The following is a 17,695-nucleotide window of genomic DNA, read 5'->3' on the forward strand; positions in this document are numbered from 1 at the left end:
CCAGGATGGGCCAGGATCGAGAGGGCAAGTAGTAGGCCTCATTCCTCCAAGCAGTCTGTCCATGTCTGTTTCCCGCCTCCCAGCTGAGCAGAGCAGAACAGAGCAGAGCAGAGCAAGCTGCTCCAGCTGGTCCAGGGACTACAGAAGCAAGCAAGCTCCCAAAGAGCGAGCAACCAGAGCGAGCGAACAGAGGGAGCAAACTGGAGTTGGCCGAGGGGAGTTGCAGTGGTTGAAGAGATAAAGGAGACAAAGGAGACAAAGGAGACAAAGGAGACAAAGGAGACAGAGGCTAAGAGGTAAGTGGGCTGCAGGAACCCAGGGGGCTGCCCTTTATCCTTCTGATTGGCTGTGAGCTCACCAGGTGCTTCTGACAGCTCCAACTGAATTGGGGTGTGTGGCCTGAGTACTCCCAGCAGCTGACTGGGCGGGAAGCTTCAGTTTGTTTCCCGCCTCCCAGCTGAGCAGAGCAGAGCAGAGAAAGCTGCTCCAGCTGGTCCAGGGACTACAGAAGCAAGTGAGCTCCCAGAGAGTGAGCGACCTGAGCGAGTGAACAGGGGGAGCAAACAGGAGTTGGCCAGGGGAGTTCAGCAGAGGAGGGCAAGGGGGAGGCCCCCTAACATTTTTTTTCATTTTTTATTTTATTTTATTTTTAACTAACTTTTTTCCATTTATTTGTCTTGTAACACACACTTTCACACCAGTTTGACTCTGCTTTTAACCTCTACTGAGTAGAGGAGCAGGCACAGGCTAGTCTAGAACAATCACAAAGCTAGACACAAACAGGGAAAAGAGGCAATGGAAGGATAGGACTCTCCAGTGGTGGTGGCCTGCAAGGTGTGTGCCATGTTTGTTTTCTTGCCTGAGAACAACATGGCCTACACCTGCAAGAAGTGCAAGTTGATCACGCTCCTGGAAGAAAAAGTAAGTGGACTGGAGCGGTGACTGTCGACCCTCTGGGGAATAAGAGAACATGAAGAGTTCTTGGACAGAATGGGGGAACTACAGCAGCAAAGGGCAGACCAGAAGCTTGAAGAGCAACATCAAGATGAAGCAGTGGGAAATGCTGAGGTGAAGAAAAACGGAGTAGACTTAGGGATGTACGAAAGTCACTTACCTGGTCTCGCAGCTTGCTTCGCGGTGGGGGGGAGGCGCTTCGGTTCTCCCCCCGAAGTTCAGGCCCGGGGGGGAGGCACCCTCCTCGCCCGGCCGAAATTCAGGCCGTGGGGGGAGGCGCCCCGCCTCGCCCGGCCGAAATTCAGGCCAGGGAGAAGCATCCCGTCACCCCGGCCGTGAACTACGAAAGTAAAAAAAAAAACACCCGTGATAGGCTACGTAACGATTTACGCAGCCTATCACGGCTAGATTTGCAAAGTCAGCCATGATAGGCTACGTTAATCGTTACGTAGCCTATCATGGGGTTTGTTTGTTTTTTACTTCAGCTGTAATGGCGGCAGCGGCGGCAGCCGGTCAAAAGACCGGCTGCCGCCCCCGCCCCTGCCGAAAGCCCGCCGAACCACCGCCAGGAACCGCCGCCAGGAGGCACATTCGGCTACGGTAAGTCCCATCCTGGGGGTAGCGGGGGGGTGGCGGGGGGTGGCGGAGAATTTCACCGCCGATTTCGGGAGGCCGAATGCGTTGGCGCTCGGCCCCCCGAAGATTTGGGGAGAAATTCTCCGCCATCCCTAAGATGATACTCCTTGGAAAGATGAGGCAGTGGGAAATGCTGAGGTGAAGAAAAATGGAATAGAGGATACTCCTTTGAAAAGGGTGACAGTTAGGAGAAGAAGAACTAGACGCCACTCTGCACCAGTGGAAGCAGTGGAGCTGTGGAACCGATTCCAGCTACTTGCGGATGAGACCAGAGGACAGCCTGCAGAGGAAGAATCACAGGGGAACCTGCATGAGAGTGAGCAAGAGGCTGAAGGTCAGTCAAACAGAGGCGATGAAACCCAGGCCTACAAGAAGAAGAAGAGAGGAGTGGTAGTAGTGGGAGACTCCTTGCTGCGTGGGATCGAGACCCAAGTATGTCGCGAAGACCCATGGACTCGCCAGGTATGTTGTTTCCCGGGAGGACAGATTAGAGACGTGACTGAAAGGTTGCCTGCACTCATAAAGCCCACTGACAGGTATCCCTTTCTTCTCATCCATGTGGGAACAAATGATACTGCCAAGCGGAGCTACGAAGAGATCACGCCAGACTTTGAAGCTCTGGGAAGGAAACTCAAGAACTTTGGGGCCCAGATAGTTTTCTCATCCATCCTTCTAGTAGTTAGAAGAGGGATAGAAAGGGAACGAAAAATACTCTGGGTGAATGACTGGCTACGAAGGTGGTGCCGATGAGAGAGATTTGGATTCTGGGACCACGGGCTATACTTCCTGGAAGATGGGCTGTTGGCTAGGGACGGGTTGCACCTCACAAAGGCTGGGAAGAATGTGTTTGGCCAGAGCACTAACTTCATTAGGAGGGCTTTAAACTGAATCCTATGGGGAAGCGAGATGTAATGTTGGGGGTAACAATGGACGTAGGCGCATGCACTGCAATGGAGAGAACCGCTCTGATAGCGCCCAATAATAGTCTTCAGACACGTATAGGAAGAAAGCCAGACTATGAAGCACATGGTCTTCGATGTCTATGTACTAATGCCCAGAGTATGGGAAACAAACAGAACGAACGAACTCTTAATGCAGGAGGGAAATTATGACTTGATAGGTATAACTGAGACTTGATGGGATGACTCTCATGACTGGAATACAGCAATGGAAGGATATAACTTGTTCAAAAAGAACAGGAGGAACAGAAAGGGAGGTGGGGTTGCACTGTATGTGAAAAATACATATCCTCTAATTACTAAGAGTAATTGGGATAGCTCTTTTCAGAGTAAAAAAAGTCCCTTGGCTTCTTGATCGTTGCTGTCCACTGCCAACAGCCCTGTGAGGTAGAGGAAGAGATGCAAAGAGCAGCCCTCCTTCCTGCAGACAGTTGGCACCATGTTGCCTGGATGAAGGGCCGCGAAGGAGCCAGCCAAGGACGAAACTGGGCTGCGTGGGAATGGAAGTCCCCTTTGTCTTAGGACGTGAGAGAGTGACTTACCCCCAGCACACCAAGTGGGTTTCACAGCACCATCCTCTGGGCATCGCCTCACTGCTGAGGCTTCAGATGTGGAACAGTGGTGAAAGTGAACTTAGGACACAGAGGGAATGATGTGGATGGAGAAGTATTACGAGTTCCTTCAGCGTATCCCAGTGTTCCTCCTATTCTCCTATTCTAGGAGTCCTTGTAGGGAACTGATGAACTGTTCCATGCCCAGGGCCGGCTGGACGGGCGAGGCTGAGGCAGCTCACAGTGTGGATGAGGCAGTGATGGAGGGAGGAGAGGTGTAGGGAGCAACCAATGGCCCCCAGGCAGCGCCTGGTTTTTTTTCTGCAGTTTGGATTCCTGGATCTGAGTTAGGATCAGCGCTGCAGGCTTGGGCACAGGAATCTTAGGCACTGGGAGTAGCAATGAAGACCTGGGAGGAGGGAAAGGGGTGTGCCGGCAGGCAGGGAGAGGACTGGGGAGGCCGGCTTATGCCATATCCCCAGGCCTCCCAAGTCTCCTTCCCTCCCACTCTGCAGAGCCCCAGCTAGATGGGTCCAGGAGGCTGTAAATTCCTCCTTGAGAGAGGGAGTGGTGCCTGCCGCATTAAAAGAGGCGGTAATTAGACCACTCCTGAAAAAGCCTGACCTGGACCCGGAGGATGTTAACAATTATAGGCCAGTGGCCAACATCTCCTTCCTGGGCAAGGTGCTTGAGCGGGTGGTTGAAGGACAGCTCCAGGCACTCTGGAATGAAACGGATTATCTACATCCATTTCAGTTGGGCTTCACGCCTGGTTTTGGAACGGAAATTGCCTTGGTCGCCCTGAGGGATGACCTCTGCTGGGAGAGGGACAGGGGGAGTGCGACTCTGTTGATTCTCCTGGACCTCTCAGCGGCTTTCGCTACCATCGACCATGGTATCCTTCTGGATAGGTTGTCTGGGTTGGGAGTTGGAGGCACTGCACTGCAGTGGTTCCACTCCTACTTGGATGACCGACTCCAGAAGGTGGTGCTGGGGGATTATTGCTCTGTGCCATGGCAATTGTGCCATGGGGTTCCACAGGGCTCTATTTTATCCCCCATGCTGTTTAACATCTACATGAAACCGCTGGGGGAGGTTATCCAGAGGTGTGGGCTGAGGTGCCATCAATATGTGGATGACACCCAGCTTTACCTCTCTTTCTTATCAAACCCAGTGAGGCAGTGGCTGTTCTGAATCAGTCTGCCTGGGCACGGTAATGGACTGGATGAGGGCCAATAAACTGAAACTCAATCCAGACAAGGCAGAGGTACTGTTAGTGGGTGGTTCGTCTGCCTGGCTAGGTGATATTCAACCTGTTCTGGAGGGGGTTGCTCTCCCCCTAAAGGATCAGGTTCGTAGTTTGGGGGTGCTCTTGGATCCGGAACTGTCACTTGAGGCACAGGTGAACTCAGTGGCACAGAGCACTTTTTATCAGCTTAGGCTGGTATACCAACTACGCCCTTATCTGGACAGAGATAGCCTTGCTACAGTTATCCATGCTCTGATAACTTCTCGTCTGGATTACTGCAATGCGTTATACGTGGGGCTGCCTTTGAAAATGGTCCGGAAACTTCAGCTGGTCCAAAATAGGGCAGCAAGATTGTTAACAGGGACTGGCCTGCGAGCTCATATTACGCCAGTACTTTTCCAGCTGCACTGGCTGCCAGTCCATTCCCGGGCCTGATTCAAAGTGCTGGTGTTAACATTCAAAGTCCTTAACGGCTTGGGGCCAGGTTATCTGAAGGATCGCCTCCTCCCATTTCCCAGATAAAAGGCTAGGGCCTGGCAGAGAGGGGCATTCCTGGCAGCCCCCTGAGTGGATCAGCTCGATACGTCTTGCAGAACTTGCCCCCGGATGAAAGGCAGAGCCATCCAGGCCTAGGAAAAGCCTCAGCTCTGCGCTTTGGAGCGGTGCACCAACCCAAGCTAGCCAGGACGCAGTTCTGCTGTCGTGGGAGGAAGAAAGAGGGGGCCCTCCCAGAGGTCCCCAAGGATCTGAGAGGTCTCGTGGGAAAAGCATGCCAGGATGCCAGTGAGGGACTGCAGGAGACGCTGGCAAAGGACCAGTTTCTTGATGGGCAGAATGATGTGGATTTGCGCATGAATGTCATGAATGTCATGGAGTGGCAGGAAGCAGTCGAAGCTGCCAGCGAGGAAGAAGCTGTCTATGCCACTACTGGTGCAATGGGGCCAGGCCCGGGCATGAGTGGCAGCCCAGGAACGGAGGCACTCCCTTTGCCCAAGCTGGGTGACTCCACAACGAGGGCCGCTGGAAGCAGGGGTGGTGCAACTGCAGGATGCGTTAGGAGGCCTCAACGGGACGGGCGAACCCGCCGAAGATTCGATGTCTGAGCTGGTTGATGGCTGAACTCTGTCCTTGCGCTGCACGTCTGTAGTGTTCCTGGAATTGTCATGGACTTCTGCTGGGACGTGTCAGAGATGGCCGCACCCCAGTGGTTCTCCCCATGCCACCAGCATGTGGTTCTCCTGTAAAACTGGGCCATCCAGCCCGCTCATCCTGCCCTGGAGGCTGCCAGCATTTGCACAGGAAGACCTGCAAACACGGCGTGCGTCTCCTTAGATGCGGCCCTTCGCCTGCTTGACTGGCGGACATGTTTCACCCCGTGGCCACGGCCAAACCACTGGGGATTATGGGGCCTGAAGTCCAGCACAACTGGAGGGGGCCAGGCGGAGACCTGTCAGCCCCAGTCACCCTCTCCTGACCAGAGCCTTCCAATGTACAGCGTTATGTATCCCAAAGGGATGTCTTGAACCCGGCTCTTGTCAATGTGCCTTTTCTTGAGCACTTCATCAAGCTCGTCTGCCCCCTCAATAATCCATGCCAGAAGACGGAGCCCCAGAGGGCAATTTTCGTAAATATCTTTTCTCCAGCTCTGCATGAAGCTGCACAGAGACTTCAGGATGTTGCAGAGGTGATTCTCTTTCTCCTTGTAATTATTTATAATAACGATAATTGTCATGAAAGCTCCGGGCTCTTCACCCCCACCCCCCTCCACGTTCGCTTTTGGCATAAACCCCAGATCCAAGAGCAGCGTGAGGTGACGTCAGGCATCCAGGCGCAAAGGGCTGGTGCATAAGTGCCTCCTGCGCCACTGAGAGCTTGGGGGGAGCTCAGGGCAGGTGAGGTGTGAGGGCCACTTCCTCCATTAGGCTCCGCCTCAGTTAGGAAAGCCACGGAAGCCTCGGTCCTGCAAGGGGGCTTGGGCTTCTTCTTGTTTTTCTTCTAACTAGTTGCAGGAGCAGACGCAAGGATGGAGGCTGTGCCGGGCGTCCCCGGATGACTCCACTCTTGCTGCTGCTGCTGCTGCCCCAGGCGGCCTGTGGGGCGCTCCAGGCCAAATGCCCCTTGACGTTGGAAAGGGGCAGAAGGAACCCAAAGAGTTATTACAGGCCAGGAGAATTCTCCATTGGCGGGGTCATCTCCGCAGAAATGCAGACTTTTTCATTTGCAAGCAATTTCGAGGAGCCGCCTTCCAGCAGCCATCTTTCCGGGTGAGTCATCACGCAGTGATGGCGGTGGAGTGACTTTCTGCTCCTTTCCTCTCTTGTGACTGCAGTAGTTCCAGTTATGCTTTATTTACCAGGGATTTTCCCCATCATCTGCTGCCTTCCTTAGGCAAAAAGCTTTGTTGCTTTGGGGGGAAGACTTTGTGAGTGCATCAAAAGTAAAGCCCCATCCGGTGCCCAGCCTGCCCTGTCATGTGCTGCAGCTGGCCAGGTTCTTTTGGAAATTGTAGTGACCTGTTAGAGGACAATCGGGTCTTCCTGCCATAGCTTTGATGTGCAGAACAAAGACTCACTTTCCTCATCAGCCCCATGAGCAGATGCCACTCCTCCTCATCCCCCACATAGCTGCCAGGCAAGATGGTCAGTGTCGCTGGATGTGTTTGAGCTGCAGCTATTCTGTAGTGAAGTCGGAGTGAGCCAACAAATAGCGACCACGAATGGCCAGAAGAGGAAGGACTTCCATCCTCACACAGCGCATAGTTACACTGTGGAATTTCCTCCCGCAAGAAGTAGTGATGCCGACAATTTGGATGGCTAGAAAATTTGAGATTGGCCAAATTCCCATAGAAGAAGGCGAGCAATGGCTACTGGCCGACAGCCGGTTGGCCACTGTGAGAACAGAATGCTGGACTAGATGGACCCTTGGTCTGATCCAGCAGGGCTCTTCTTATGTTCTTATGAGTTTACAGAGGGAAGCGTTTTCACTTCGTTTGTCCCACGTTATTTCAACCATAGCCAGCTCAGGGGTCAGTGAAAAGTCGCAGCATTTTATATGCTTTTGAAACGAAAGCTTGTAGCTTATGAGAGATACAGAGACCAACATCTCCATTTATTTCAGTTGAATATTTGCAAGGTAGTGTATTAGGCAGGCTGGCGCAAGAGTCTTGGAGAGGCCCAAACTAGAAGGCAAAGTCTCATGGGGCAAATATCTGTGCCTTCCTTTTCTAGCATTTTCTATGACCCCTCACTTTCCTCATCTGATCTTACAAACCATTCATCTTCGGATTCCCTTGACGGGCCTCCAGTGAGCACAAATGAAATCAAACATCTTATCAGACAACTTAAAGTGGGGAAATCTCCAGGCCCAGATTCCATACCACCTGAAGCGAGGAAAGTACACCCAGAGTGGTGGGCCTCTCCTTTGGCACCACTTTTAAGTCTTCGTAATCAGACTGGGAGGTTCCCCAAAGCTAGGGATGTCAGAGAATTCCACCACAGATCTCGGTGAGGCCAAATGTCAGTGCATTTGGCCCCCCGAAATCCGTGGTGGAACGAAGCCCCCGGCCCCACCACCCCGCGAAAGGCGCGTAAAACGGGACACTTACCTGGTGCCATTCACGCTGCTTTGCAAATGGCGTCTGCGTCTGCGGCCTCCATTCGCTTCCCTTTTTTGCCGTGATAGGCTACGTTAATATTTACGTAGCCTATCATGGCCAAAAAACAGGACCGCAAATGGTGGCCACCGTAGCTGCTGCCATTTGCGTCTGCAGACTCCACACGGCGCCTGCGAATGCACCCGGCCAGCGGCTCCGCAGAGTTGCCGCGGAGCGGAGCCAGCCGGGTTAGGATTTCAGGGGGAGGTGCGGAGCGCCTCCCCCCACCGTGAATCACCCCGTTGAAAAGGTAAGTGACTTTCATACATCCCTACCCAAATCATGCACTCAGGACATCATAGTTCCTATTTTTAAAAAGGGAGACCCAAAGCTTCTGGTGAATTTCCGGCCAATAAACCTTTTGTCTGTTATAGGGAAACTATATACAAGGCATCTGTCTGAAAAACTGTTAACCTGGATGGAGGATGAGGACATCCTGCAACACGAATAAATTTGATTTTGTACTTATACATCCACATTGGATCATTGTATTGTGCTAGCTCATTTTGCAGAGAAATACATTAAAGCAAGCAGGAGAAAATTATTTACAGCATTGATGGAGCTGAAAGGGGCTTTTGACTCTGGGCCTGTTTCCACGAGTGATTTACTCCGAACTGGCTGCATGTGGAGGTCGCTAGGGATGCATGACATTGTGGCCATCCAGCTGCCACGCTGGAGCTTATTGCAAAACCGGATTTTCTGAGACTGCTTATAGTCTGATTTAGGGATGTCAGAGAATTCTGTGATGGATCTTGGTGAGGCCGAATGCTGGTGCATTTGGCCCCCCAAAATCCATTGTGGAATGAAGCCCTCACTCCCCCACCCACGAAAGGTGCACGGGACGAAGTCCCCCCCCCCCACAAAAGACGCGTGAAACAGAGTACTTACCTGCTCCCGTCAGTGCTGCTTTGCGAATGGCGGCCGTCCTGGCCGCCATTCGCTTCCTCCACTTTCTAGCCGTGATAGGCTATGTAAATACTTACGTAGCCTATCACGGCTAACAAAGGGACGCAAATGGCAGCGGCTATGACAGCCACCATTTGCATCCCTGCAGGTCTGCCCAGCGGCCGGATGTCCGACTGCGGGTGGCCCCTGCTGGCGGCTCCGCAGAGTCCTTGCGGAGTAGAGCCGGCCAGGGTGAATTTCGGGAGGAGGGACAGAGCGCCTCCACCCCCACCGCGAATGTCACCCTTCGAAAATGTAAGTGACTTTCGTACATCTCTATGCCTGTCTCAAGAAAATTATTATGGGATAAACTAGAAAAAACATCTATGGATAGAAGATGGTTGTTTCTTATGCATAACTTGTCTACCCAAAGAAGTCTTCAAGTCTGATGTGGTCAACAGGGCCAACTGACAAATGAGATCATGACAAACAAGGGTGTAAAACAGGGTTGTCTTTTGGCCCCCATTTTATTCAATTTATTTCTGAATGACTTAGCTCCATCACTGCTGCTGGTAGAAGGACACCCCCTGCCCCCCGGGCTTGGTTTAAGGCAGGTCTCGTTGTTATTTTTAGCAGATGACGCTGTGATATGATCCCTACCCCAACTGGGCTTGAGACGACCATTACAGGCCTTCTCGGAGTATTGTGATAAAAACTCATTGATTATTCATTTTGTAAACCCTAAAACTATGGCTTTCTCTAAGTCATGGAAAAGTTTCACTGGACATTAAAGGGAAAAACTTTGGAACCGGTTAAAATTTTAAGTACCTGGGGCTTTATTTCCAATATGGTCTTAAGTGGGACTTACAATGCAAAAATCCACTCAGTTCTGCAAATTGCAGTGCATCTGCTGTTGTCCATTTTTATTACACCCAAGGTGGTCAGAGTATTCCCCTAGCCCTCAGAGCGGTCAGAGCTAAATCACTGAATCAGTTATCATGCAGTTTCCCTGTATGGATCGAGCCAACAAATTCTGCTTTGGAAAAAGATGGAGCATCCTTGCTGATCCCAGGCACTCCATCCTCCAATCTGAATTTGGGATTGAAAGACCCTGGAAAATCGTAGGTGCACAGAGTGTAAGTTGTGAGCAAGCACGATTTGTGACGTTGCACAATGCCACAACTGATCACGGGGCATGTCAGACAAGGCAACTGCCTCAGCTTCCCATTTCCTGACTTTGTGGAGGTTCGACCAACGTGGGATAGCCTTAGCTTCTGGTCTTCAAACTGGCAGGTCTTTTCATGACTGAATCTGGGTGTCAGTAAGGAAACTATGAAAGGAGTCCATACAATGAAAGGAGATAAGGAGGGAGGCTGACTTGATTGGTTGTTCCTCTCCTTCCACCAGGAACAATAACCTCCCAACTTGTCACACTATTGACAGAGTTATCATTTGTGAATTTCTCTAATCTTTTTTAAAAAAACCATCCAAGTTGGTGGCCATCACCACATCTGGTGGCAGCAAATTCCATAGTTTAACTCTGCACTGTGTGACGACGTCCTTCCTTTTATCTGTCTCAGGTATGGATATGTTATTTCCATTGTATATTTTTCAGGGAACATGGCAGATACTACTGGAGGATCCTGTCCTCCCTGTTTGCCATTCAGGATATCAACCAGAATCCCAGCATCTTACCCAACATCACCCTGGGCTACAACATCCATGAGAACTACTTTGATGAACGGATGACTTCAGATGCCTCATTCAGCCTGCTCTCTGTTGGGCAGGCAAATGTTCCCAACTACAAATGTGGAAGGCAGAATCACCCCGTGGCTGTCATAGAGGGATCCGACTCTGACATCTCCATCCAGCTTTCAACCATGTTGGGCATCTACAAAATCCCACAGGTGGGGACAGAGAAGAATAGGCCAGACGCAAGCTGACGCTAATTCCACGTTTGCAACTGTGTCTAATTTCAGACAACTGAAGCAGCGGGCAGTGGATGTCCCCAGTGAGACTGGAGATATAGTTTTCCAGAGGGCTGCAAGTGATTTGAGAGAGGTTTCCCTTAAGGTGTAAAACACCTTCAACTCTCTGGAAAACCTATGCCTTGCTGGGACCCTGAGATAACCTATGCAGTGCATTCTATGCAGGTTTACTCAGAAGTAAGTTCTATTGAGTTCAGTGGGACTTAGTACTTCCTAAGTATGTTTAGGATTGCAGCCTCAGGCACCTTCTCATTTCATTTCATTTCAAAAGTAAAGAGGGAGTGGTGGACAAGGAGGCTTGCTGCATCAATAAGAAACAGGGCCAGCCTTTCCAAGAAAGCACTTCTTCACAGAGCACCCAGTTAAAGGTTGGAACTAGCTACCACAAGGTGTAACAATGGCCACCAACTGGGATGGCTTTAAAAGGGGATTGGACAAATATTTCAACTATGATTTATTTATTTTTTCATTACATTTCTGAATCGCCCATCTGGCTGGTCACCTGGCCACTCTGAGCGATGTACAGTAATACAAACAGTTTAAAAACAATAAAGTTACACATTAAAATATAATTTTCTAAAATTTCCCTAGCCCACCCCAAATGCCTGCCTGAACAACCAAGTTTTCAATGCGTGGCAGAAGTTAATAAAAGAGGGGGCATGGCGGAGTTCCCTAGGGAGGGAGTTCCACAGAGTGGGGGCCACCACAGAGAAGGCCCTCTCCCTCGTCCTCACCAGCCTAACTGTCCTGGCCAATGGACAGAGAGAAGGCCATCTGAGCCTGATCTTGTTGAGAGGCCTGTCTGGGGTTGCTGGAGGTGCTCCTTGAGATAGGCTGGGCTGAAACCATATAGGGTTTTAAAGGTCAAAACCTACACCTTGAATTTGGCCTGGAAAACAACTGGCAGCCAGTGCAACTCCTTCAGCACTGGAGTGATGTGATCATGCTGGGGGCTGCTTTTAATCAGGCAAGCTGCTGTGTTCTACACCAGCTGCAGCTTCCGAACCATCTTCAAGGGTAACCCCATGTAGTGCGCATTACAGTAGTCTAGACGAAAGCAGACCAGGGCATGTAGTACGGCCTCCTGCCCCCCGCCCCGCCATGGAATCCCCCCGGGACGGCACTTACCTGGGGCGGATGCGGCGGCTCCAGCAGCGGCTCCAGCGGATCCGGCAGCTCTGGCAGCTCCGGCGGCGGCTCTGGTGGCTGGTCTCCTGGCCGGCCGCGGCAGGGCTGCTGCCGCTGCCTTTGCCATCATTGCAGCCATGATAGGCTACGTAAGAATTTACGTAGCCTATCGTGGCTAAACCCCCTCCCAAAACCCCAGCGTACGCAAATGGTGGTGGCTACAGTGGCCGCCATTTGCGTTCCCTATTTTTCACCGTTTTATCTTGCGTAAATATTTACGTAACATAAATCGGTGAAAAATAGGGAACGCAAATGACAGCTGCCGTAGCCGCCGCCATTTGTGTACGCTGAGGTTTTTTTTGGGGGGTGTTAGCGGTGATAGGCTACGTAAATTCTTAAGTAGCCTATCACGGCTGCCTGGCTGGATGCAAATGCCGGCCGCTACAGCGGCCGCCATTTGCATCCACAGCAGCCCGTCCGCAGCCGGAAATCCGGCTGCAGACAGCCCTGGCCAGCTGCTTCACAGCCTGGCCGTGGAGCGGAGCTGGCCATCGAGGATTCTGGGGGGGAGGACCGGATTGCCTCCCCCCCACCGTGAAAGATTCTGCGAAAAGGTAAGTGAGTTTCACACATCCCTAGAGTTGGTACAGCGCTGTCTGGCTCACGGCTGACCCCTGAGCCTCCACAGACAGCTGGGAGTCTAAAATGACCCCCAGGCTGCAGACCTGGTCTTTCAAGGGTAGCCGTACCTCGTTCAACACCAGGTCGACATCCCCCAACCTCCTCTTGTCTTACACCAAGAGTACCTCAGTTTTGTCAGGGTTCAGCTTCAACTTATTCCTCCCCATCCAGCCACTCACCATCTCCAGATATTTGGACAGGGATTCTACGGCCAACCCTGGTGAAGATCTTAACAAGAGGTAGAGCTGCGTGTCATTCACACATTGATGACACCGCACCCCTAACCTCCTGATGATAGTCCCCAGCGGCTTCACATGGAGCTTAAATAGCATCAGGGAGAGGATGGAACCCTGTGGCACCCCACACATCAGTGGCCACAGGTCCAAAACCTCCTCTCCCACTGCTACCCTCTGGTACCTGCCGGAGGGGAAGGACCGGAACCACCATAATACGGTGCCTCCAATGCCCAACCCCTCCAGGCGGTCCAGGAGGATACCGTGATCAACGGTATCAAAAGCCGCTGAGTGGTTGAGGAGAACATGAAGGAGCATTCACCCCTATCCACAGCCCTCCTCTTATCATCCACCAAGGCGACCAAGGCCGTTTCTGTCCCATGCCCAGGCCTGAAGCCATTTAAAATGGGTCCAAATAATCAGCTTCTTCCAAGTGTGCCCTCAACTGCATCTCCACCATCCACTCAATCACCTTGCCCCAAAATGGCAGATTCGAGACTTATCACTGCCTCCTTTGGGGCTGATGGCATCACTCCCTCCTCAAGGGAGGCGCTCACCACTGCCCTGATCCCCTCACCCAGCCTCTCTCTGCAGCCCATAATGAGCCAAGATGGGCGAGGATCGAGCAAGCAGGCGGTCGGCCTTTTAGATGAAAGCAACTTGTCCACTTCATCAGACAGAAGATGCTGGAACTGATCCCACAAAACCAGTTTGCCACAGGCCACCTCTCGCTCGCTAACTGTATCCATGGCGCATGGAATAATTTTATCTCCAAGTGCCTTGCCAAGCCCTCACTGGAGGCCTTAGATTGTTCCAGCGGTTCTGGAGCAACTGGACCGACCAGACTCCGGACCACTTGGAACAGCCTCCTGGGACAGCACTCTGCCAATGCTATAGAGGCAGCTTAATATCCCTTTTTTGCTGCCTTCACCGCCACGTGATAGGTCAAAGATACAGCTCTAGCCCATATCAGATCGCCCTTGGAGGAGGGATGTACGAAAATCACTTACCTGTTTGCGGATTATGCTGATGGTGGGGGGGGGAGGCGTTCTGTCCCTCCCCCCGGAATCCTGGACGGGGGGGTGCTCCGTCCCTTCCCCCCGGAATCCTCCTTGGCCGGCTGTGTTCCGCGTCGGCTCCATGGAGCAGCCGGCCAGGCCCAGCCAGGCCAGAGCCGTCCGCAGCCGGATTTCCGGCCGTGGAGGGCTCTGGGGAAAAAAAAACCGCGTATGCAAATGGCAGCGGCTACGGCCGCCGCCATTTGCGTTCCTTATTTTTGATGTCTTAATCTACGTAAATATTTACATAGACTAAGACGCGAAAATAAGGGGAATGCAAATAGCGTAGTGGACGCTATTTGCGTTCCCCTTATTTTTGCCGTCTTAGTCTACGTAATTATTTACATAAACTAAGACTGCCCAAGATAAGGAACGCAAATGGCGGTGGCCATAGCCGCCACCATTTGCGTACACCTTTTTTTTTTACCCAGACGTTTTAGGCTACGTAAAAACTTACGTAGCCTATCACGTCGGTGTAAAAAAACCCCAAACCAACCTGCAAATGGCGGCGGCGGCAGCCGGTCGGAAGACCAGCCGCCGCAGCCACCACCTCCGAAGCTGCTGCCACTGCCGCCGCCGCCGCTGCCCGGAAGATCCTCCCCAGGTACGTCTCTTTCCGGGGGGATCTGCGGGGGGGCGAGGGGGCAGGCCGTTCCACCACAGATTTCGGGGGGCCGAATGCACTGGCATTTGGCCTCCCCGAGATCCATGGTGGAATTCTCTGCCATCCCTACTTTGGAGTGAGACTTCCGCCACTGGCGCTCCAGCCATCTCATGTCCTGTTTCAGGGCTCATAACTGCGGATTGAACCATGGTGCAGTCCGTGCCCTGTTTGGGGGAAGGGCGTTTCGGAGCCACCTGATCTAATGCCCCAGTTATTGCAGCATTCCACCCACCCACCAGGGTCTCGACTGAGTGGCGGTTTGCGTGCTCCAGAGAATCCCGAAGCGCGTTCAGGAATCCCTTCGGATCTATAAGATGCCTGGGGTGGACCATTTCAATGGGTCCTCCACCCCTGCGGAGGGGTTGTGGAACCCAGAAGTCCAACGTCACCAAATAGTGATCTGACCATGACAAGGGGGTGGTGGATATACCCCCGACTTCCAGAGCACTCCCCACTTCTCCAGAAACAAACACAAGGTCCAGCATATGACCAGCTATGTGGGTGGGCCCAGTTGGAATAGGGTGCAGCTCCCAGGAAGCCATGGTCTCCATGAAGTCCTGAGGTGCCCCCATGAGTACAGCCTCTGAATGTACACTGAAGTGCCCCAACATCAATAGGTTAGGGGACTGCACACACACATCAGAGACCACCTCAAGCACCTTGGCCAGGGAGTCAGTTGTACAGTGGGGTGGGCGGTACACGAGCAGAATCCCCAGACTGCCCTTCGGGCCCAACCTCCAGTACACACATTCAGCAACCTTGGTGTCCCTGAAAGGGGGTCTGGTGAAGACCAAGGACTCCCGGGAGATAACAGCCACTCCCCCTCCCCAATCCCCAGCCCTCAGCTGCCGTGCATACGAAAACCGGGAACCCCGGAACAGGGGACAGATACTACACATCTCTCCCTTGTCCCCCTTATCTGGCATGGCCTGCCCCTAGTGCCCCACCAGCCCTGCCTCTGTGTACTCTGGCCCCCAACACTCCCCCCACTGCCTCCATCAGGTGGACACATGCCCCCTCGCTCCCGCCTATCAGGCAGGCTTCCCAACCCTACAAACTCAACAGAATCCCCCCACCCCACTCCACCCCACCAACACTTAAACAAAACACAGAACAATACATCCCCTCACAAATGCTGCCATGCAGGAGTCCACAGGGAGAGTGGTGGCTTCTGGGCTACCCCAATTTGGACGTCTCTAAAGGGGGGTTGACAAATATTTCAGCTCTGAACTGACCTGAAACCAAACACAACCTTGATGTCCTCTTTTGCTTGCCAGGTCAGTTACACGTTTATTTCTCATCTTCTGAATGATAAAGCTCAGTTCCCTTTTTTCTACCCGATGGTTCCCAGAGACCAAACCCAGTACCAGGGGATTGCCAAACTTCTCCTGCATTTCAGGTGGACCTTGATTGGCCTCGTCGCTTCGGACACGGAGAATGGAGAGAGGTTCATGAGGACTTTGACGCTTGAGCTCACCAGGAACTGTCTTTGTGTTGTTTTCACACAAAGATTCTCAAGAATGATGAATGCAAACCAAATGAAGATCCATCTGGCCCCGTTTCAGAAACTGGGAAAAGTCAATGTTTTCGTTTACTGTGCAGATACCAGCTCCTTCTTAAATGCAATGTACTTTATAGAAGAATACGGTGACTACTTTAGAAAACCCAGGGCAAGAACAGTCTGGATGATAACAGCTGTGTGGGATTTCACCTTGGAACTGATGACTCATATACCTTCCCCGCGCATCCATGGCATATTTTCCTTCCTTATCGAGAAAAATAAAAGGAAACCATATGAACATTTTTGGCGCTTTTCTTCTTTTCTCAGGCAGTTTGTTGGGAAAGCATTTGAGTGTTCATACTCAAAGCATGCACTGTCTGTGAAAGGCTGGACAAGATGCACGGAGAAGGAGAGACTGGGGGCCCTGCGCCCAGAGGACATGGAGATGATCCTGTCTCTTGACAGCTACGTCATTTACAACACCATCCAGGCTGTGGCCCGTGCCTTGGATGCCGCTTATATGTCCAAATCCAAGAGGACGGTGGAGGATGGTCGAGGCAGGCTGGACGTTCAGAGGCTGCAGCCATGGCAGGTATTCCCTTTCCCATCTCGGATATCCTTGCTGAACATGGTGATCCATTGTACAATTTTATCCGGAATGGTTGTCTTGCAACTGGACTCTAATGACCAGTGTAGTAGTGTGAGAAATGTTGCGTTTTTGTGGAGCAAACCCAAGTGAGAAACTCCCTGTGCTGCTCCCTGCTTGGGCCCCCTAGACCGGCCTCTGAGGACGCAGTTCATCTGGTCTGGGCCCCAGCACTGGCTCAACCCCCCTGTGCCTGCCCTGGCCCTTCCCTCTCCTCCCCGATGGGAGTCGGCCATCTTGCTGCCTCTGGCGGATCCTTCCTGCCTCCTGTCTGGGCTTCTACTTTGCCACCTCCCTGTCTCCCCTGTGGCACCTTCACCCCCCTCCCTCTTTGGCCGCAGGAGTCTGTTAAAGCAAGTGGGGACTCGGTGGGCCTTCGCCTAAATCCATCTGGCCCCTCCTTGGCCTGCAGGAGTGGGTGTATTCCTGGAGCTTATGCCAAGTATCTGCTTGGCTGATGTGGGAGGGAGGAACTTTATTGATATTACAGAGCCTTTTAATACTGTGCCATCCGGCCCTTTTCTCCACTGTTGTCCATTGAACTTATTTTTTTACAACTCTATACAGCAGTGGTTCCATCTGTTTTTATAAAGAAGAGATAATAGTTGTGTTCTGGGAGCATTTTTAGAAATCCTCTGACAATTTGATGATGCGTGGGCCAAGATATTCGGAGTACGTTCAAGCACTTACTAATAATATAACATGTATAGTGCAATCCTATGTATATCTACTCAAGAGAGCCTTACTCCCAGGGAAGTGTAAATCCTCACTTATTTGGGAATGTCCCATTACATTCAATGGAGCATATTTCTGAATAGACATGTATAAGATTGCACTGTCTAACGGACAATTTGCTACCTTTTTATGGTGCCCAAAATGTACCTGAGGAAATCGCCAGTCAGACTTTGCC

General features: G+C 52.0%; 1 protein-coding gene and 1 long non-coding RNA gene across 2 annotated transcripts in view; both read left to right on the forward strand.

Moving 5' to 3' along the window:
• LOC146356740 (uncharacterized) overlaps positions 1-17,695 on the forward strand; it is a 563,405-nt gene that overhangs the window by 175,791 nt on the left and 369,919 nt on the right. The window lies entirely within an intron of this gene.
• The window catches only part of LOC146356744 (vomeronasal type-2 receptor 26-like), a 28,483-nt gene continuing 21,419 nt past the window's right edge, over positions 10,632-17,695 (forward strand). The window contains exons 1-2 of the mRNA XM_084841306.1: positions 10,632-10,793; positions 15,916-16,731. Coding sequence (XP_084697432.1) covers positions 10,632-10,793; positions 15,916-16,731 — 978 coding nt within the window. The remainder of the gene's footprint in view (positions 10,794-15,915; positions 16,732-17,695) is intronic.

Source organism: Heloderma suspectum, chromosome 2 (assembly GCF_057233095.1).
Source record: "Heloderma suspectum isolate Gila_16-S chromosome 2, 16-S_ref, whole genome shotgun sequence".
Classification (NCBI taxonomy): domain Eukaryota; kingdom Metazoa; phylum Chordata; class Lepidosauria; order Squamata; family Helodermatidae; genus Heloderma; species Heloderma suspectum.